The sequence below is a fragment of the Neopsephotus bourkii genome, unplaced genomic scaffold (genome assembly GCF_033783945.1).
Source record: "Neopsephotus bourkii isolate Nb327-2 ecotype Australia unplaced genomic scaffold, CSIRO-AGI_Nbou_v1 NB_994, whole genome shotgun sequence".
Taxonomy (NCBI): Eukaryota; Metazoa; Chordata; class Aves; order Psittaciformes; family Psittacidae; genus Neopsephotus; species Neopsephotus bourkii.
In genome coordinates, this window is record NW_026901486.1 from 633,231 (window position 1) to 655,758 (window position 22,528).

At 41.4% G+C, this 22,528-nt stretch overlaps 1 protein-coding gene across 1 annotated transcript in view; it reads left to right on the forward strand.

Annotated features, from left to right (window-relative positions):
• EIF2AK3 (eukaryotic translation initiation factor 2 alpha kinase 3) overlaps window positions 1-20,236 on the forward strand; it is a 47,180-nt gene extending 26,944 nt beyond the window's left edge. The window contains exons 5-17 of the mRNA XM_061359733.1: window positions 1,923-2,157; window positions 2,421-2,583; window positions 3,804-3,941; window positions 4,424-4,546; window positions 5,129-5,349; window positions 5,681-5,793; window positions 6,794-6,916; window positions 8,120-8,269; window positions 9,469-10,237; window positions 15,247-15,414; window positions 15,927-16,028; window positions 17,831-17,893; window positions 19,015-20,236. Of these exons, the coding sequence (XP_061215717.1) occupies window positions 1,923-2,157; window positions 2,421-2,583; window positions 3,804-3,941; window positions 4,424-4,546; window positions 5,129-5,349; window positions 5,681-5,793; window positions 6,794-6,916; window positions 8,120-8,269; window positions 9,469-10,237; window positions 15,247-15,414; window positions 15,927-16,028; window positions 17,831-17,893; window positions 19,015-19,191 (2,545 nt within the window). The 3' untranslated portion in view covers window positions 19,192-20,236. The remainder of the gene's footprint in view (window positions 1-1,922; window positions 2,158-2,420; window positions 2,584-3,803; window positions 3,942-4,423; window positions 4,547-5,128; window positions 5,350-5,680; window positions 5,794-6,793; window positions 6,917-8,119; window positions 8,270-9,468; window positions 10,238-15,246; window positions 15,415-15,926; window positions 16,029-17,830; window positions 17,894-19,014) is intronic.
• Window positions 20,237-22,528: the final 2,292 nt, after the last annotated feature.

Genomic DNA, 22,528 nt, shown 5'->3' on the forward strand with positions numbered 1-22,528 from the left:
ACAAGGGAATTTAGGTTGTTAACCAAAGGAATGCATGAGATGGTTGGCTACTGCCTGACCCCTTTGCTCTCAGTGCTTTTGTAAATTGCCTTGAACTTCAGTTTTCTATCTGGTTAAATAGAAAAGATGGGTGCACGTTTATTCCTCTAAATCAAAATTTACTTTCCTTGTCTTTGCACCCCTTAAAACAGTTTGTCACTGCTCTACTGCAGTGCAGTGCAGCTCACTGCACAGGGCAAATGTCACTAAGGTTTGTTCTAACTGTTTGTACAAAAGGAGCCGGTTTAGGAGTCTTCTTATGACCTACTGATTCAGTTGTAAATTGTTCACCTACTCATGGTAACTCTCACTTTTCTATACTTGATGCCTTTAGCTTTCATTTTAAGTTGATATTTTAACATGTATTCAGCCTTCTTACTTTTTTTAGCCCCATTCTTAAATCCACTTTGTTCATTTCACAACGTAGGTGGTCTGTTCTTTACAAGCTGTGGAGACTGTGATTCAGTCTGTGACTTCCCCAGTGCTGTCACTTGGAAGTCTGAATACATCAAGATTTCTATAAAAACACAGACATGTATCCTACTAAAAAAACCCAGCAAAACCCACTTCATCAAATACAGGTTTAAAAGTCTGGTTGTCATACAGAGATACAATAACAGCCCAACAATCTAGTGGAAAAACAGTCATTCCCTGTTCCCCTGCTCCCTCTTCTGTTTACAGCAGGATTTGACAGGTTGTGCATCTGTTGTGTATCAGAACCTAATCAGAACTCAAATAGATTAGCAGATTGGATGTGTGGAAAGAGAAATCCTGGGTCCTGCAGCTCTTGGAGACTTAAATTGGCAGGGAAAGGCACGTCATGAAAATGTGCTCTTCCTTGGTGCATCTCTTTCAAAACCATAGTATCACATCTTGTGCACCAAGAACAGAGATGCTTTCCTGGTGACACAGTATGGCTGCTATGGGATTTGCACGGGGTTTAATCCAAAGAAAGAACAACTTCTAATAACTCAACTGAATCTAAAATAAATTCTTTACAGTTTGGGTGCCTACCAGACTGGTCCTAGGAAACTTTGAGTACCCAAGCGTACTGTTCAAGAAGTATTTTCCTCCTGCTAGCTGTTCAAGACACAATTTGCCATCCTTTCCCACCTGGATCCCCTCTACAATGCTGGGCTGTGTCATGGGGGAAAAAGAGAAAATACTTATTCTTCCTGCGAATAATGTTCAGTTTCTGCCCTAATTTGTTGGTTTAGAAAAATTACAGAGCTTTTGGCTACACAAGACAACTGTTCCTTATACCGTTGTCCATCTTTTTTGGTGTCAACCTATGGGGCATGAGCGGTCCTGATTTCATGAAGTGCCTGTCAAAGAGCTCCTGTGTTAGGCTGTGTGTGGGATTAAAACAACAGAAGCAGCATTGTCTCTCCCTCATTGTGAAAAACCTTACATTTCAAATTAAATATGCTTTAGTAATGAAGAGAAATATGTCTTGTGTAGAATGCTGCTTCCTAAATCATAGAATGGTTTGGGTTGGACAGGACCTTAAGATCATCCGGTTCCAACCCCCCTGCCATGGGCAGGGACACCTTCATGTTACTAAACAGACCCAACTGTAATACTCAATAATTTAAACTACCCTCTGCATATACAAAGCTTTTAATGCCACTGGAGCTACTTCACTTCCTCTTTTCTCAACTCCCCCTTCGTGTTGGACAAGATTTCTTAGCTTCTTTGGTTTGTATTCGGGATTAGCACTCCCCCTCCTGGTACAATTGTGTTCATCTGACAATCTGAGAGTTCACTGGGAAAATATGGGTAAAAGCCAGGTAATTCAGTTTGAGTCTTCTGAATGGAGGATTTGGGGCTGCCTTGGAATATATATAAGTTGTTTCTACAATTTTTTTCTCTCTTTCTGTAAGGTGGAACTTCAGTGTTGGTCACTTCGAGCTGCGCTATGTGCCAGATATTGAAACCAGAGCAGGATACATTGAGAGCAATTTTAAATCGAATATGAACAAAGAAGAAACAAAAATCATTTCAGATGTGGATGAGCAGGAAGCTATGATGAAAGACACAGTGATAAAGGTCTCAGTAGCTGACTGGAAGGTGATGGCTTTTAACAAACGAGGAGGACATCTGGAATGGGAATACCAGGTAGGGAAAAAGACGGAGTATTAAATGTTATAAAAGCAGAAGTTGTGCAGCATCATAGATGTTGTCTTTTATCTTGGGTTTCAGGTGCTTTGTAAAGAACACACATCTGCTTGCACTTTTTTAAACTGAAAATCTGACTTTGAGCTGCTATATCTGTTAGAATAACTAAAAAAAAAAGGAATTCAGCACATTGGTTATCGTTAGTTATATATAATATCTAGTTAATACAACATTAATGTTCCAGTTCCCTCTCTCTTCTTCAGTTTTGCACTCCAATTGCTTCTGCATGGCTGGTTAAGGATGGCAAAGTAATTCCAATCAGTCTGTTTGATGACACAAGTTACACTGCAAACAATGAAGTACTGGAAGATGAAGAAGATCTTGTGGAAGCAGCCAGAGGGGCCACAGAATCCAGTGTCTATTTGGGTGAGACATAGACTGCAGCATTTTTTGTAGTAAAAGGTTACTCTTTTCGCTGTTGAGGTTGTAGTAAAGTAGAACTTTCTGTACTGGTAGATTACAGTTAAGAAGAGCTGTAACATGAGCAGTTTGATACTCTGTATAATGAAGGCTCTTTAACTTAACCCACATTGCTTTATAAAGCCCCCAGATTTAACATATATATCCCAGAAGGGCACCTTGACTTGATATGGAGACTTTGACAAAGTAGAGATGTGTTTTCATCTCTTCTTAGTCTGCTCTGGTCATCTTTGCTGTTGTCATTCAAAGGCAAGAGTTCTGTGTACCCATTTTAGAAGGTACAGTGGCAGAATTAATGAGTGTTTAGCCTCAACAGTATAGCTAAAAGATTGATTTATTTTTTCCCATTTTTCTTCTTTTTGAAAATGAAGACATTTCAAAACCATGAATCTTTTCCATTTGGATTCCAAAATGTTCACTGCTTTGTACCTTCAGTACATTGGAGATGATAGAAAGTCTTGCAACTTTTAAATATAGGGTTATAGCTAACGGTCTAACTGCTTGGTAAGCGGTAAGCAATATCTCCCCTCCAGCCCACTAATTTGTCACATTGATTTTTTCCCTCTATGCTGATTACAGTAACTTACCATGAAGAAATTTCAGTTGAGGTTTTGTGTGACTAAGTTTTCATCCAGCTGTCAGAATTCATTTGATATGGTTTGTGATAATTTGAAATAGTGGCCCCAGGTCCTCCTTCCTCTCTGGGACGTAAACGTGCCTTGGTTTGCTAATACTTTGTTTGCCTTAGCCTTTTCCTATAATTCTTTACACCTTGTAGCCTTCCTTTTAGTGGTTACACAAAGAAGCCAGATGGAAACCTTCTTGGTAACGGCTGCTGAGGAGTAATCTGTACCAGCATTAACAAGGGAAGCTTGAAAGAAGTCTTACCTATGCAAAGCCCAAGCTGCTTTATAGCTCTTAAAATTGCTGGGATTCTTCTGTAGCACCAGCTCCCCAGCAGTGAAAATCAGATGTTCTTATCTCTTGCTTTTTGAGAGCAGAGGGAGCATACTGCTTGAATTCACCCACCCTATTAAGAGTCAGTGTCTCAGGTTCTCAGAATATAAAGAAATATGTTCAACCATGTATTTTAACTGGACAGTTTTATTCTAGGCATGAAGAGAACTTAACCTTAAGGCTAACACGCTCTCTGTTTTATTACTCAGGTATGTACAGGGGCCAGTTGTATCTCCAGTCATCTGTCAGAATTTCTGAGAAATTCCCCACCAACCCGAAGGCTCTGGAGTCCAGGAATGATAACGCAATTACTCCCCTTCCCAAAATCAAATGGAAACCTTTAATCCGTAAGTAACAATTGAGAGTTTTGTTTGCTGTCTTCACTCTGAAAAGACAGGACATCTTTCTGATTTCCAGTGTGTTTGAAACTAATCCAGTGTTTCCAGCTGCAAACCAGTTCAGGAACTCTGTGCTTTATTAATTGTTTATCCTTTTTAATCTAATGTTTAATGTCTTTTTTTCTTGCATTATGGATTTAACAGGATCTTTTTTAATAATGAAGAGTTGGACCTTCTAAAAGAGGAATATGGTTTTTGCAGTGATGTGAATATGATTGAACTACTTGTCCAAAAATAGTATTATGGCAAGGGGGAAGGGTGATAAGTAACTGTTAACTTAAAATCCCCTTCTTAATGTTTGCTTGCATTAGCTTTGATTCTGACAGTCTGGTCCAAGAGATGTTTCTAAGATTATGCCATTGGAATTCTCATTAAAATAATATCAAATAATATAAGTATTCAGCTCAGAATACTGTCTTTTCTATGCTTAGATTCTCCTTCCAGGACTCCAGTGTTGGTGGGGTCTGACGAGTTCGACAAGTGTCTCAGCAATGACAAGTATTCTCATGAAGAGTACAGTAATGGAGCACTTTCAGTTCTGCAGTATCCATATGGTAGGTGGAAGTTCCAAATGTTGAAGTGTTTCAAATAGCCTAATTTGCCCATTTATTATCTGTGAAATTCAATAAATGGCCATTTGTTTGATCCCAATATGTGTATCTTTTTTATCATTTAATGAGCTAGGAAATTACTGCCTAAACTAGGACAGCGAAATGGTGTGTGTACAATTAGTGCCACACAAAGCACTTCAGAGTGCTGGAAATTGCTGTTGCAGAGGTACTGTGTGTACTGCCATTGTCACTGGTGGCTGGTCCAAATGGAAGAAGCTTGTGGATTTGATAACAGTCTATAGAGAGTCATCCTGGCAATGTAAAGTTTTCCATGTGGAAAATATTCTGGTTTAAAGCTGTGAGTGGTCAGGCCTTCTGAAGTGGTAAACTTTTGATGTGAGACCAACTTGCCATGGAATCCACAACCATGATTAACTGAATTTACTATGTGCCATTTAAAGTTATGGGCCACATAGACAAAAATACCCCATGTCTATTGAGAAAATCTGTTAATGAGAACACAAAAATGTTTTGTAGTTACCTACAGGTAAAAATCTATGTCCTCCTTGTGTCTTTTATCCACAGATAACGGTTATTACTTACCCTACTACAAGAGAGAGAGAAACAAACGCAGCACCCAGATCACTGTTGGTTTTTTTGAGGATACAAATTACAAGAACATTCGTAAAAAAGATCCTGTTCTGCTGCTTCACTGGTGGAAAGAAATTGTTGGCACCATTATCTTTTGCATTGTGGCCACAACTTTTATTGTGCGCAAACTTTTCCATCCCCATCCCTACGGCAGAGTAAGTATTTGTTTCTGAGTCCTAAGTACAAAAGGTGTTACTGCAGCCTTTCCTTTCAGTTTTGAGTCTGCAATGAGTAGCAGTAAGTTAATAACTACTGAGATGACAGAATCAAAAGCCTAAATTTATTGCTTAATCTATCCATGAAGGCTGTCAGCTGCTATGTATAATTTGTTTAACTGCTTCAGCAAGCAGATTAGACTGCTTCAGCCATGCCTGATGTCTTCGGAGATATTTACACTGTGCCATCTCTAAGAGTACAAACTGGTGTCAAGTACTTAAGGAATTGAATGTGTTTGGTTTTTGTTCTTGTTTTGGCCATCCTTGCTAGCTGCGGAAGGAATCTGAAACACAGTGTCAGACTGATAGTAAATATGAGCCCACTTGTGGAGATGTTAAAGAGAGCAGCTGGAGTGATGTCAAGAACTCTGGATATGTGTCAAGGTGAGCTCAGTTCAACACATGTACAAGGCTTGTAGTCTGCGTGGACGGAAGAGTAGATGTTCACTTGTTCTTTTGTACTCTAGTCCTCCAGCTTCTCAGGATGATTGGCAACAGGCATAAATAACCCTGTCACCCATTATTGATGGGGGATTGCAGTTATGATTAGTCTAAGCAATCTCGGGGAATCTGCAGGATACCTGTGATCAGGAATGTTGCTCTCCTATTTCATACTGATATGTAAAATGGAAGATTGATTCTTGAAGGTTATGAGTAGTGTTTACTCCCTCTGTTTCTGTGTTTATGGATTAAAGTAGAAAAAGGCAATTGCAGATGGAAACACAATACTCTGCAGAATAAGCAGACTATATTTGGAACACACCTTTGCTTCTGCTGTGAAGGAGCTGGTTAAGACAGAAGGGTGTATAGGGGAATGTTATGATACTCTGGTTAAAATGTGACCATCTTCTGAACATGTGCAACTTACTGCAAGTAAGAGTTGGAGTATAGAAAATGAGGAAGAATGAGAAACATAATGAGATGTAAGAACAGTAACGTTGCAGAAGGGATGTTTAGAAGACTAGTCGCAGAAATAGGTATTTGGGGTGGGGTAAAAGGCACATCATGACTTAGAAAGTACTTAGCTGACAGCACTTTGTTTGGGTACAGAAACTTAGGCTACATACTCGTGATCCATGATCCAGTATGTACCTAATACTCTGAAAAACTTCTTCAGTTTGTCATGTGCATGCGTAAAGGAACTTGCTGATTATGCCTTTATTCGGTGTCTATCACAACCCAGCATCTCAGTCCATTTCTTAAGTAGGTAACCATCTGGTTGCCTCAGTGGGTGAACAGGAAAAAAAGATAAGAAATGCTTCAAGTCAATTAACATGTTTTGCCTGTACAAAAATATTTCACTCTTAGTCATAAGTTATTTTTCTGTCTATACTAATGCATTTTTCTTGTCTATCCTCCCTTCCTCACACCTCCCTTCTCCCAGATATCTAACAGATTTTGAACCAATTCAGTGTCTGGGTCGTGGAGGCTTTGGAGTTGTTTTTGAAGCCAGAAATAAAGTGGATGACTGCAACTATGCTATCAAAAGGATCCGTTTACCTAACAGGTAATGAATGAGTTTGTTGAGATACTGAAGTAATGAATGAATGGTGGGATCCCATCCTACACTGAACCATCTGTTCCCGAACTGATGTCCCAGATATTTCATTAGGATGGATGACATACTTTTTAAAGGGGGGGGCTGGCTTAGTTTTGGCACCGAGAATTTGGCATGTGCAATCACAGCAGAAGGGTGACCTGCCTGGCTAAAATACTTGCATAGCAGGACACTTGTGAGGATGCTGCGGCTACATGGGAACTCCTTTGATTTCCTTGATGAATAGAGCCTTTGATAACAGGACCAGTTATTTGTGGCACTGTTAATTTGCTTCTCTCCTTCCTCTCCTTACCTTTCCTACTTCACCTTCTCTTTCTTTTCTCTCTCCCTCACCAGCTTTTCTGATTCCATTTGTCCATTTGTTTCATTTTCCGGTCCCACAACCCCTACCTTTTCTTTCAGTCATAGGTGGTCAAGCCAAGCTGCTGAATTACCCTACACAGAGCTTGCATCAGTTCCTTTTAGTGGGAGATGGGAGACACTGCTTCTGGATATCTCAAGTTAGAACAGCAACAGGCAGGCCAGTAGAGGGAGGGGGTAAAGCTATCAAATCTAGAATGACTACTTTTTTGAATGCATTAAATAAGTGTGACTAATTAAGATTAAAGGTTTTGTTCAGAAATTTAAGGTAGCCTAAATTCTTCTTTTCCAAGCATATGCAAATCCATTAAATAAAACCATCTGACTTCATTTGATCCAGTTTCAGTCTTTTAAGAAGAGAGATTATTTACTTCAATAGATAGCAGGCTACTTGCTTTCCTGTGCATAGAATGGAGATAGTCTTTATGCAGTCTCCTTATGTTATGCCAAGTACAAAAGAAATACTAAGGTATTGCTGTCTGTCTTCTTTTGTGTCAGTGTCTTCTACATCCCTGTAGACTATTGCTGTTTAGTGGTGTTTTTTCTATCCTGTAAACAGCTAAGAGCAAGATGAACCTTTTCTTCTCAGTTTTGCTGCCTGTAATTTGAAAAGGGATAACTAAATACTTAGCCATTATGAGCACACAGTGCTCCTCCATGCTTCTAACCTAAAGGAGTTACTCTGGGGAATTTAAGACATAGCTTTGATTAAATTCCTTTGCAGAAGTTTCTGTACTCTTCTGTTGCTTTATGTGACCACATCTCTATTTTTCTCCTCACCCCACATTGTAGGGAACTGGCTCGTGAAAAGGTGATGCGAGAAGTCAAGGCCTTGGCTAAGCTTGAGCATCCAGGTATTGTGCGGTACTTCAATGCGTGGCTGGAAGCTCCACCGGAGAGATGGCAAGAAAAGATGGATGAACAGTGGTTAAAAGATGAAAGGTAACTCATGGGGGTTTTTAACAACTGAGTTTGAGGTTGTGCATCAACAGAATTGCAGAACTGGTAGATGATCCAGGAAGATGGAAAGACTGTGTAGGAAAGAGATGGTTATTAACATTTTGTGTCAACCTTTCAGTTGAACAAGGTACAAGTATTTCAGTCTTGTGCATAGTGTCTCTTGATTTATCATAGAACCATAGAATTGTTAGGGTTGGAAAGGGCCTTAAGATCATCAAGTTCCAACCCCCTGCCATGGGCTTCACACTAGACCATGTCATGCAAGGCTCTGTCCAGCCTGACCTTGAGCACTGTCAGGAATGGAGCATTTACCACTTCTTTGGGCAACTTGTTCCTGTGCCTCACCACCCTCTTTGGACCTTTTTGGGTCCTCTGTTGTGTTAACGTCCTTCTTTCAGCTTAGGAAGCATCCTGTTCCTAATTTAAATTCTGTCATTGAATCTTTGGGTGGTTGGAAGGTTGGAGCATTGCTACTGTGATTCAGTTTTAAACTTCGGCATCTCTGTCCTCTTTGTTCCTTTGCACTGCTTTCTTCCTTTTTGTTGGCTTGGTTTAGATGGATCTGATTCAGTACTCCAATGCTGCAATGAATTTATTTTAGCAGAAATAGGAGGGATAATCAGAGTGACTATTTCTAAAGCTTGGTAGGAGTAGGTTAAAAATGGAAAACTGGATAGAGGAGTTGGAGGATGTTAAGAGAAAAGAAACAGTGGGTGTATTTTAGCAGTTAAAGAATGAGGCCTAATACAAATAATAGTGGTCTCATAATAACATCTTTACATGCCTAATGATTTTAGAATACAGTGACCTTTATATTTCAGGCATCAAATTAACATTTTGCAGCTGTAATTCTGCCAAGGCACTTTAAATAGTCATTGCAATGCATGTCCTATAGGACTGAATTTTTTCCAGCTGAAGATAAGCCTGATTGCACATTGGGAATCCAGGCAGCAGAGCTTGCCAGATCTTCCTTTATCAACACTCAATGAGAAAGCATTATCCTCCTAAGAAAAATGCATGCTAAATCCTGGTTATTAGTGATTCCCACCCTTTGGAGTCATTTACCGTTAGGGTATGACACGGTTCTCAGAGGTAGCAGTTGTTAAAACCTGGGCTTCTGAACATGCATCTTTAGTGGAATGAAGTTCTGTAGTATTGACCTCTTGATTTTGTTCTTCCAGCACTGACTGGCCACTCAGTTCTCCCAGTCCAATGGATGTCCCATCATTTAAGATCAGAACAGAGCCATTTTCTGCAAAGGAGCACGTTGAAGTTATAGCCACTTCATGGGAGAGGGTAGGGTCTGTGGGAATACCCTGTGGTCAGTTTGATTCATCTGGAAGCCAGTTTTCTCCTCTGGAATTTTCTGAGACAGACAACAGGGACTTACACCGGTCAGAAGATCCACTCTTGAACCTTCAGGACAGTGTCCTTACTGGCTGTGATGTAGAAGACAGCACTATCAACAATAACGAGCTGTGTGACTCCTTGGAAACATGTTCCTCAGCTGTTCCTGTTGTACACCTGAAGGAGGGGACCTCCTCTTCTATCGTGTTTGAGGATTCTGGTTGTGGAAACGCTTCTAGTAAGGAAGATAAAGTCGGTGTTTCACACGGTGAGGGTCTTTCTGAGAAGAAGGCCAAAAGTACAGAGGAATTTGATAACAAGAAATCTGCTTCAGGAAGTCCCCTCTCTGTTTCTCCACCAAGGCCAACAAGTTTAAGCCTGGACCTTTCTAAAAATATTGCAGAAAAAGTCAAACCCACCTCTCCAAAGGTGTATCTTTACATCCAGATGCAGCTCTGCCGGAAAGAGAACCTTAAAGACTGGATGAGCAGAAGGTGCATGATAGAGGAGAGGGAAAGGACAGAGTGTCTGCAGATATTTCTGCAGATAGCTGAAGCGGTTGACTTTCTGCATAGTAAAGGATTAATGCACAGGGATCTCAAGGTTTGTATTCATAGGTTACTGTAGGAAATGGGTTGGGTTTTTCTTTATTGGCCTGATCATCACTGAATGCTTGAACTTCCCAAATTCTGGTTGTCACTGGTTATCTCACTGCCTGTGTCCTATAGGCAAACATTCTCAGGTTTACTACTCTGAGATTATCTTTGGAGCTGTCACTGAATTATCTGTGCTTACAGTAAAATTCCCCAAAGCACATGGGTTGACTCAAATGGCATCACAGGGTAGCTGTCCCTCCACTGCATTACAGACTTGAGCATCAGCAATTCCAAGTTTGACTTCTTATGATACAGCCATGCTAGGCTGTTCAGCTCAGTGTTGAGGTCTGCTTTAAACTGAGAGATCATGAGGCTGTGGATACAGGTAACATGATTTTGGGGTGTGGGATTAACATGGCACTGAAGACAAATCCTGCTAAGATAGTTGACTCTTATCAGTGACCTCAGCTTGAGTGTTACAAAAGCTGAGTTAATGTCCGTACCATAATGTGGAGGTGCTGTGCTCCAGGAAATAAACTTTAATCATTCCTTATTGCAATTAAAGTCTTTCTTACAGCAAGACGACTTGTACCTGGCACACATCGGTTGCATTTGGTTTATGGCACTTTTAATTCAGGTTCTTTATACAGGATTGTTCACTGCTGAGCTCTGTGGCAAAGAAAACTTATTTTGGATCGTGTTTGACCATTTCAAGTGGAGCAGATACTTGGCAGTGTTGAGTGCAGTTGGATTCGATGATCTTTAAAGGTCTTTTTCAACCTAAATGATTCTATGATTCTAATTCTGGTATTTTCCATCTTCTTTCTATAGCAATACTGCCAAAGAGCAGCATGTTAAAGAAAGTAATAAAGTATTACTTCTGTAGGATCGAAATGTAAACTGTCTTAGGGTTGAATTCTGAGTCAATGCCAGTTATCACAGTGTGGGTTTCTGAAGGATTCATAATCTTCTTAATGTCTGATAACATCCAGGCAGTTAAGACTGGGAAAGCTGTTTTTTTACCTCTGGCATTTAACATAACTGAAGACAGGAGTAACGTTATACCTTTCCTTTCATTTTGCTTCTGATCTTGTGTTAGTGCCTAATCTTGCTGAACTTCTAGCACTGGAAGCATCAGTATGTCTTACCAAACACCACAATTCAATTGAAGAGCACAGCTAAAGTTAGTCTTAGCTCTAAGAAATGGGTTGCTTTTGCCAAATGGTGGAGAGGTAGTGCCTGTTTCTCCTTCCTACTTTGAAGAGGAATTAGTACCTCCCTCCGTGGAGTTAATACTGAAATTATTATAACTGCTGTTGCTGCTTCTCAGATGGTAATCATTTGGTATTGGTAGAGATGAAAGATAATGCCATCTTAGATGTGAGATCACTGAAAGGATACTTCAAACAACTCACTAACCTGTCCAAGTATTTCCTTCTCCATCAGCATTAAGCAATTCCCTGGAAGCAGTTATCTGTCAGATCTTTAGTGCTTAAGAAACTGACCAGAAAAGTAATTAAATCTTCATACTAATATGTTGCTGGGCATGTTCATAAATAACCTTTCTTAACAATACTGTCAGTTGTGACTCTGGAGTCTTCCCTCCGATCACTGTTCAGTAACGCTTACATAGATCTTCACTTAAAACAATCATCACTTTTCTAGCCTTTTGTTGGAACAGCTTAAAAGTTCAATGCTGGCATCAATTTGAACAAGAGATTTTATTTTGCTTATTTGGTATAAACAACTCTGAAATGCTCTCCTTGAATGAACAACTTCCTGCTTCAGAAAGCTTGCCGTACGTGTATAGGTGTTATTCTTGGATCCCAAGTGTCCATTGTGTATTTGGTCAAACCAACAGGGGTTTTCTATAGTTTTCAGAAACCCCTTGGAGCAGATCTCATCTAATTTTGTAATGTGCCAAAGAGATTGGTCATCCATCCAATCCAGCACTAACAGGCAAGACAACCTGCAAAGCTGTTTTACCTTTGCTAGAGGCAGAGCTGGCTGATAGCAGAGGTCTCATCTTGCTCCCACTGGCATGAACAAAGCCTCCTTGGTCTTATGTGAAAATAAATCTATATGCATGCATATGAAAAGCTTTAAGAATATCTTTTAAATATTGAAATGAACAGTGCACATTGAGATGCATTAATTGGGCTCCTGCTCATCAGAGGTACCATAAGAACAAGGGGGCAGGAGTTTAGGCAAGCGAATATGTCACAGTTCAGATTCTTTTGAAGTATAGAAACAGAAGTCTTGTCTGTCAAGTGAATCAAGAATAAGCTCTTGGTCATGCTTGACAGCTCAAAAGAAACTGTGAGGTTCATAGAGGTGCAAGAACTGTCTTACATGTATTTTGCAGCATTAATTGAATTCAATAGTGGTGTTCCAAATGTATGAGTAACTTACTCCTGTCTGTGGAAAAATGGGAATTCTGACTGAAGAATCAGGAGATAGCTAACTTTATGCAGATAACTAAACTAGAGGGTAGTTGTATTCTTTTGATTTAAATCAGAATTGCATGCAGCTGCCTTGGACTTCTTTTTCCCAATGTGATCTTCATGGCTTATTTTTGCTGGTACTTTGCAAGAGCAGAGAACTTAAATCCCTCCTGTTTAAATCTGAAGAAGCTCTTCCCTGTGAGGGTGCTGAGGCGCTGGCACAGGGTGCCAAGAGAAGCTGTGGCTGCCCCATCCCTGGCAGTGTTCAAGGCCAGGTTGGACACAGGGGCTTGGAGCAAGCTGCTCTAGTGGAAGGGGTCCCTGCCCTTGGCAGGGTTTGGAACTGGGTGAGCTTTAAGGTCCCTTCCAACACAAACCATTCTGTGATGATTCTATAATCCACTCACCTTAATTTGTAGAAACTATATGCCAGCCTATTCAAGGTCTGTTTTCAGCCAGAAAAGCCTGAGAATGAAACTTTCCTGTTCAAAAGTTTCACTCTGTGAAGCAAGACAGATCTTGTTGATTCCTGATGTGTTTGTTGGAGGAGGCGGCGAATGGAGATCAAGGCAATGGGATACAAATCCCTAATGGAGACGTTTGTGCCTTGAGCATTAACATTCTGATATAAAGATTTTTAACAACGTGGGTGTGCAATCAGAGGGTGGGTGCTGTATAAATGCTTCAGAGACAACCCAGAGGTGCCATGTATTCACAGCATAGTAGCTTTTGTGCACTGAGCTGTGACTCTGAAGGGCATGAGATTGGTTACAGGAAACTACAGCAGGAAATAAGACCTGGCTCAGAAGGCAGTTTGAGAGGCAGGATGTGGGCACTGTGGAACTAACAAGTTTTATCTAATTGTTTCTGTAGTGCTTATCTCAGAGCTGGCCGTTGCTTGAAAAGAAAACCCACCAAGAAGCCTTTTTTCTGCCTTCCTCTCTTGCACAGTGTGCTCTCGTCTTTAACTGAGGAAGTCAGGTGGACTTTGAAATAGGTCAGCTTTGTAGTCCTTTAATCTTGTGGAAAAATATTGCCCTCTATCTGTCCGCCTCCTCCTGTTCCAGGGTTTATGTCAACAAAGCATGGACCATGTTCACCAAGCCTCAAAGGTCCAGGAGCCCCTAGAGGAGTGTGCTCATCACCACCTGCCTCTTTAGCACACCTCAGCCCTTCCCCTGTTCATAGAATAATAGATCGTTTGGGTTGGAAAGCACCTTAAGATCATTCAGTTCCAACCCCCTGCCATGGGCAGGGACATCTCACACTAAGCCATGTTACCCAAGGCTCTGTGCAGCCTGGCCTTGAGCACTGCCAGGGATGGAGCATTCACAACTTCCCTGGGCAACCCATTCCAGTGCCTCACCACCCTCACAGTAAATAACTTCTTCCTTAGATCCAGTCTAAACTTCCCCTGTTAAAGTTTAAACCCATCACCCCTTGTTCTGTCACTACAGTCCCTAATGAAGAGTCCCTCCCCAGCCTCCCTATAGGCCCCCTTCAGATACTGGAAGGCTGCTCTGAGGTCTCCACACAGCCTTCTCCAGGCTGAACAGCCCCAACTTTCTCAGCCTATCTTCATACGGGAGGTGCTCCAGTCCCCTGATGATCCTCATGGCCTCCTCTGGACTTGTTCCAACAGTTCCTTGTCCTTCTTGTGTTGAGGACACCAGAACTGCAATAATCCTGCTGCTTCTTCCTGCAGGATCAGTCTGTTCTCCCAGAACTTTGTGTGCCTGGCTCAGTTACAAATACTGAGGTGGAGCAGTCATGTCTCAAAGCAGTAGTCATTCATTTGGTGTGTGCCGTTCTATCAGCCAGGATGCAAATCTCTTGAAAAACCATCTCTGATGCGCACCATTAGCAAAGAGGCATCTCAGTTCCAGGCTGTCTTATCAGTAGCTTAAGCCAAAGGTAGTGGTACCTGGCAAACAAGCTGGTACCACCAGCCACGTCATCACTCTTAAGCCACATCGTCACTGTTGCTGCTCTTACGAATTGCACAGTTCTTGAGCTTCCATCAAAAATGAACTTGTAATGGTGATGCAAACAGATATTCCCACAGTTAAACTGCATGGCACCACCTGACAAGCAGACCTTGTTCCCAGATTTCCCTGTATCTACAACTTAATGTTCAGATGATATGCTATGTGCTGGCAAATGAGTTTAGCACTCAGAGACTACAATAAAAAAGCCTTGGAGTTAGAACCCCAGCATCTGGTGTGAATTTGCCATGTGATGGAGAGTTGGATAACTTATCTGTGCTGTCCCCACCAGCTGTTGACTTCTGTGTATGTTACTCAGCAGACCCGTGTAGTGCCAGTAAACCTCTATGGGATGACAAGAAATGAGCAGTCTGAGTTTTGGGAAGGGAGACTGTTTAATGTAGGAGTAATTCCTTGTGAATAGCTAAGATTATCAGTTGGTGCTGCTAACCTGATGTTTAATGAGTGTTTTTAGCCATGACAGCATGGTTTATCTGAATTAGAGCAAAGTGCTGTATCTTCTGAAACACTGAGACTTGTTTAATACTTACTTTTCCTCTTCTCCTTTTACCTGTTTGGTTTTGTAGCCTTCCAATATATTTTTCACAATGGATGACATAGTAAAGGTTGGGGATTTTGGACTGGTAACTGCTATGGACCAAGATGAGGAGGAAGAATCGGTACTCACCCCAATGCCAGCTTATGCCAGGCACACAGGACAAGTAGGGACCAAACTCTACATGAGCCCAGAACAGGTTTGTACTCTGTGCTCTAAAGTTATATCTGGCAGTGCCTGGAAGTCACCCGAATTCCTGAGAGCTCAAAAGATCAGGAATTCCTTCCAGTAAATTGTTGCAATCAAGTTAATTAAATTCTTCATCATCAAAGTAGAGTTTTGAACTAAATTGAATTCCAAAAGTAATATTTTAATATATGCATTTATTATAGGGGAAAAAAGTGAGTAATGATTTGTACTTGGACACATTCGGTTACCTTGTTATTCATGTACTAGATAACTCTGTAACACTGAATTTAACTGAGCAAGGACACACTGTTGTGCAAGTGGGAACATCTTGCTTTGCAGTTGGGTTTGTAAAGAGGAGCTGGTGATCAGGACCTTGCTCACTCATGTGCCTGTCCTCTAGTTTTCAGCTCTGCATAGGGCTAATCTCTTCCACATGTTAACTTGAAAGGATGTTGTTTGTGTTGTACGTAATCACATACAGTGAGTGGCTTGACTGACCTGACCCTCATTTTGAATTTCCAGATCTGTGGGAACACCTATTCACACAAGGTGGATATCTTTTCTTTGGGACTGATTCTCTTTGAGCTGCTTTACCCTTTCAGCACACAGATGGAGAGGGTCAGGGTATGTATATTTGTTTAAAGCGGCTATTTGCTTGGTGAAACACTTGCAAGAGGTTCTTTTCACTTCTGACAGGTCTTGCAATCAGGAACACAACTTCTTTATCAGCCTTGTACAGACCCCTGAATCACTGAAAATAAATTGCAGTCTTCCTAATGTGTGCAGTTGAATTGAAGCCTTAATTTCTTTACAAAGCTCTTCTGTTGTCAAGCCAAGTAAGAGAAACTATTGAAGTAGGATAGCCAAGAACTCAAGCAACAAATGTAGCTTGTGACTTTAAGCCTACCAGCTTGATTTGCATTCAAGAATTGGAACCATGCTGTGCATTTTTATTTCTTCCTTCATTTGCATCTGCAGTGCTTTTCCACTCAGAGCATTTAGTGAAATACTGCTGTTCCTTTTCCTATAGTGAGTCTTAGCTGTGAGTCTTGCCCCGCTTCAAGCACAATATTCCCAGTAACTGGTTACCTTTATTGCATGAAATGTGAATTTGGGAAGTTTGATGGTGTGTTACAACTCTTGCTTGCTGTGACAATGGATGTGAGATCCATCTTGCTCAGGAGCAAGTTCACAGAGAACAGGGGCTGCAGCCAAGAAGGTTTTTCCTCTTGTATGTGATGACCAGTGGCCTATGCAAGAAAGAGAGACTCATTATAACTTGTATTTAGAATTTATATGTGCCTGGGAGGGGGGTAGATTCTCATGTGAAGATGGATTGCTTTCAGCAGAGATGTAAGGAGCAACTTGAACCACACCATGAATGGAGCCTGAGCAAATGCTTCACCTACACTGGCATTGCATTCTCTTGCTTAAAATGCTCTGGGGTGTTATGGTACAAAAGAGTCTAGTCTACTCAAAGAATAGCAGTGCTGAATTTGAGCCCCTTCCACTGAAACCAATTTCAGTGTCCTTAAAATCAGTTTTACTGAAGCACATACCCCATAAAGAGCTATCCTCGATAGGTCAGGTTGGACACAGGGGCTTGGAGCAACCTGCTCTAGTGGAAGGTGCCCCTGCCAATGGCAGGGGGTTGGAACTGGAAAAGCTTTAAGGTCCCTTCAACCCAAACCATTCTATGATAAAAACATGCTAAAGTGAGTAAGGTAGCCTGGTGCAACTAATGGTGTGGCAGAACATGGGAAAAATACTGTCACTAGGTGGAGCTGATGTGCTGGTTATGAAAGAAACACAAAATGAGACCGGCTGCCTTGTGAAGGACACAGAAGTACAACGTGATCTGTTTTCAAAACTGCTCATAAACCAACTCGTTACTCCATAAAGGTTAAAGACTAGTACGTACGTTGTTGAGACAGATCTGGTCATGTGTCTTCATACTGGTGTAGATGATCTTAGGGATTATGAGTGGTGCACAGATCCATTGAGCCCAAGTGAGAAAGGGCAAGTTTGTGTATCTGATTTAAAACTGCAGAGATCAGAATTCTTGTAACACTATTCCTAATGCAGGCTGCATACCCAGGGAAGCAGGAACTTGCCTATTTTAAACATGTTGTGATTTTTAACCACTGCATCAAGCCTTTAAACCAGGCCAGGTTGGACACAGGGGCTTGGAGCAACCTGCTCTAGTGGAAGGTGTCTCTGCCCATGGCAGGGGGTTGGAACTGGATGAGCTTTAAGGTCCCTTCCAACACAAACCAGTCTGTGATGCTGTATGATTTAAACAAGGTTTTTTTTTCCATCAGGCTGATTCGTTTGCATAGTCTACATATCTTTTAAAAATTACAGAGTAACAGTACTGGAGAACGGTATTTTGGAAAAGTTACATGTTTTTCCTAATATTCTTGCAGACCTTAAGTGATGTTAGAAATTTGAAGTTCCCACCGTTGTTCATTCAGAAATATGCACAAGAGGTGAGTGCATGTGATGCTGTTAATGGTGGCTTTTTCTTTAATAAGTGTTGTTTTCTTTGCTTTTCAGTTGCTTTGCAGGTAAAAAAGGAGGGGAAAAAAGAGCTTTCATGTTATTAAGATTCCTCCCTCTATCCCTGTACTTTTCTCCTTTTCGAAGCTATAACATTACAATAATGTGGATGATGATACTTTTGTCACACAGTTTACCTCCAGTAACTATACCTGATTTCCCTTTGTCATTTGTTTCATATACATCCTGACATGGTTTCTTGCAAAAAGTCCACATTCATACAAAGTGCTGAGTTGCAGACAGGTAAAGGGGAGACTATGGGTAGCACCATGGCTGTGTGAGATCTCACTCCAGGAACGCATCTCTCAAGGGGGACATCATGTGAGCAGTTTGTGTTGTGTTCTCATTAGTGGGATTTTTAAAGTAATGTGGTTGTGCCTAAAGAGGAAGTGATGTACAAAACCTCTCCAATAAGAAGATGAGATGCTTTCAGGGTTCATGGTAGCTTCAGACCAGCAGCTAAATGAGACTAGCCTTTCTTGCTGTATAGCTGTAGGCTGCCTAGGGGAATGTGATGAGTAGGACACTGATTCTAGTTAAATTGGAGAGAAATATTCAAACTACCTGTATATTTAAAGGAATGCCTCTAATTCACTGTGAGGAATTCCTGCATGCCTTAAAACATGGTGGTTTAAGCTTGAAGGTGTCCCTGCTTTGTGGCAGGGAGGTTGGAACTAGATCATTTTTAACGTCTCTTCCAACCCAAACCATTGTGTGATTCTATGAAGCAAACAATTACTCACAAATTGTATTACATATGTTTTAAATGGTTTTTTGATTGCAAATAATGGAAAGGTTTTATAACTATTGAATCTTGGGTCAGATTTTATTTGCCAAATTGATTGTTTTCCTTGACAATAAAGACAGTTTAACAGATGCCCAGTGGTCCGTTTTCATCTATTTAATGCACTTCAGTTACTGTGCCAAAGCACTAATACTCAAATTACTCAGATAGCAACTGGGAACATCTTCCTCTTATTCATACAGAACATTAAAGAAGAAAGAATGTATGAATTGGTGCACATAACACTTACGCTGTGTTTTCTTTTAGTACACCATGGTGAAGGACATGCTCTCTCCAAGTCCCACTGAAAGACCAGAGGCTGCAGCAATCATAGAAAACCCTGTTTTTGAAGACTTGGAACTCCCACCAAAACCAGTGCTTAGGCAGAGGTCACGGACAATGAGTTTATCAGGAAACAAACATTGCAGACAACCAAGCAAATAACTATCCTCAGGATCACTTCTTCCACGCGGCAGGTTTTCCAGGGATTGTTCAGCAGAAGGATCCTATGATGCAGAATGTGTATCTTTGGAAATAGTTTACTTCAACTTTTGGGTTTTGCTATGCTTAATGTATAAGACATGTTGGACAGACTTACGGTTTCCTTTGACAAGCCAACGAGAACCAGTAACCACACTTTTCACATTCCATTCTCCTTACCTTAACTGTCCTAGGTGGATGGGTCCAGCTACTGTGCTTGCCAATGGTGTGCTCCATTATCCTTTTTGGGGGATTTACTGGGGGTTGTTTTTTGAAGCTTGTATATATCAGCTTGCTGGGTAAGTGAGAGATCTGTAACATGTAAATAGAATGAAAATCCTGTATTTTTATAGAGCAAATTACAGTCTCTAAGCCTAGTGAGTATCTCTCCAGATCACTTGCTCTTTGGTGAAATGAAGAGGATTTTGAAATGAACTATGACTCCAGTCTTTGTTCCTGGTGGCTAAACTGGGAAGCTGCACTATTTTTAAAGCAAAAAAAGTACCACAGTTGTACATACAGTCACTCTCCATAGCCAGTCATTAGAAGAAATCATTTCATACTACTGCACTATAGTAGAACTTAGGGAATGCATTTTATACAGATAAACCTGTAGAGAAGGAAAAGGAGCTTTTTTGCCATTCAAAAAAGGAGGTTTTTTTAGGCAGTGGTTGAAAGAGCCATAGTAAAACTGATGTATGAAAATGTCGTGATTCTGCAGACTTAAACCTAATGAAGTCATACGTGTCGTATGTAACCTTGTAGGTTTTGTACTTTTTAAGGAATCAACTGGTAGGCTATTTGTGTAACCTGCTGATTTAACTGCCTAATGCCATGCTTTTTATTTCTCCCTGTAAATATGGTAATTTTTATTTATAAAATCCAGAATCAATCCATTTGGGTTGGTGGTGTACAGAACGCACTCGCTGCGGTTGTTGAGTGCATTTAATTATTGTGACTTCTTTCAAGTCTAAATGATTTAATAAACTTTTTTTATTTATAAAGGAAACCACTTTAGTACTCGCTTCTGTTCAGAGCCAGCTCAGTGCAGGCTGCAGATGGCAGCTGAGTGTAGCTGGAACACAAGGAAGGGAACTGCATCTCTCTTAACTTGCTTTGCTTTCCTGTCTCCTACTTGCCACAGTGCACATGATGCTGCGAAGATGAATATGCTGCTTGGAAGTGGGATACTGCCTGAAGAAAGGAGAGACTTGATCTCTAAACTGAGTAGGTTACAGAGGTCTAAGCTATTAACAGAGGGATTGTAGTAACAGGACAAGAGGTAATAGGTTCAAACTGAAACAAGGGAAGTTCAGGTTAGGTATAAGGAAGAAGCTCTTTACTGTGGGGGTGGTGAGGCACTGGAATGGGTTGCCCAGGGAGGTTGTGAATGCTCTATCCCTGGCAGTGTTCAAGGCCAGGTTGGACAGAGCCTTGGCTGTTATGGTCTAGTGTGAGGTGTCTCTGCCCATGGCAGGGGGTTGGAACTGGATGATCTTCAGGTCCTTTCCAACCCTAACCATTCTGTGATTCTATGATAAGAAGGGATAGTTCTTACACTGTTAGAACTGGTTTTGTATCAATGCATTTTCCTGTTTTACAGGCTTAAATCTCTTAAAAGTTGTAGTCACTGAAATCAGTTTCTTAAATAGATGTTGGATTCAAGGGATCACTACTGTGGTGTGACACTATGACTAGCAGTTAAATCAGCTGGTAACTCTGCAGCTTTATGATATGGCAGAATTGGATTACAAAGGCTCTTGGATCTAGATACTGGCTTGTCCAGTTGAAGCCAGAGTGCTGCAGTATTTGATCAAAACCAGAACTTTATGGAGTTTAGCTGGGTTAAAATAGAAGGCAGTTTTAAGTGTGTCTTCTTCCTTTGAATTTCCCTGTTAGCATCAGCTATAAATGCACAGCTAAATGCCAATGTTTGAAACCTCTGAAGCTTCTCTGCCAGTTCACTGATTACAGATGGAGCACAGGAAATGAAGAATATGGTATTTTTAACTCCCTGTGTATGTGTGCTGGATGTAAGCAGCCGCCTATTCCAAGGACCCTGCAGCATTTCAGTATCCAAATGCCATACATGCTCACACTAGGTATGTCTGTGTATTCTGGGAAGTTACACTTACCCTCAAAGGCATGTACAAATCCCACCCTGAGCTGTGCATACCCAGCCACAAAAGCATCTGGCTGTACTCAACTCTCCACTGCCTATGTCAGTGAAGCTTTGCTTTTCTTAGCACTGAATGCTGGAGTGGGTTGTCCCTGTCTTTCCTCCTTTTTGCTCCAGAAAGTCTTTTCCCTACCCAGAGAGGTTTTCTTCTGACCTCAGAGGAAAACCTGAGTTTTCCTTCAAGTCTTGCCTGCAAGTACCTGTTTTCCTGCCTTTGGCATCTCCACTTCCTCTGCCCCACCAGTGGGAGAGAGGATGCTTCTCTGTGCTAGGAAGTATCCAGCTGGGCTTCAATACTCCCACCAGCTCCATTTTGCCAGCTTTTCAGAAGCAGGCTATGGAGGATGCACCTCTCCTGTTGTTTTCCTTCTTTAAGTCAGGTTTTAATTATACTATACTTCTGTGTTCCATCCCTGTCCTGCTGGATGTTCTTCAGTCAACTCAGACTGAATGGTCAGTCATGACTGAAGGCCTTGATCTGATGTACATTTACTCTATGCTCACATCCCACAGGTTTATTTTCCTTCTTTTGGTTGATTAACATCTAGAAACCAACTATCAGACTGGCTCAGGTCTTCCTGTGGCCATGGAAATCAGCGTGTACCTTCCTACCAATGTCTTCTGCAGAGGGACATCTGAACATGTAGGTTAGCTGCCAGTTTACAGCCCCACAGAAGGGACCTCTGGTCTTAGGCTCTGCTGCATTCTACAGCCCTGGGGTCCCAGCCTGTTCTTGCAGAGGTTGTTGCCTGTCCCTCATCTCCCTTCCCTCCAAGCTTCTGGAGCTGAAACACAGTTCTTGTCCTGCTTTATCAGAATGGACTGGGTAACAGAAGCATAAATCCACCCCTGTCCACTTTTGTGCCTGCTGGATTTAGGTGCTTCCCCCCAGAGTAAAGGCAGGATTGTGTCGTTATTCTCCTTACCGCTTCCATGTTGTTACTGAAGTCGTAGGAGCTGGGAGACCCACTCCAGGAGGAGGAGTACCAGTGCTGCAACCCCAGGTCAGGGATGTTTCTTCCACCAGGCTCTTGAGAAAGAGAACTTCTGATGTTTGTACCAGGGTCTGCAGTAGCTGAGCTGCTCCAGGCAGTGCTTCTTGCTATACCTCTGAGGACAGTC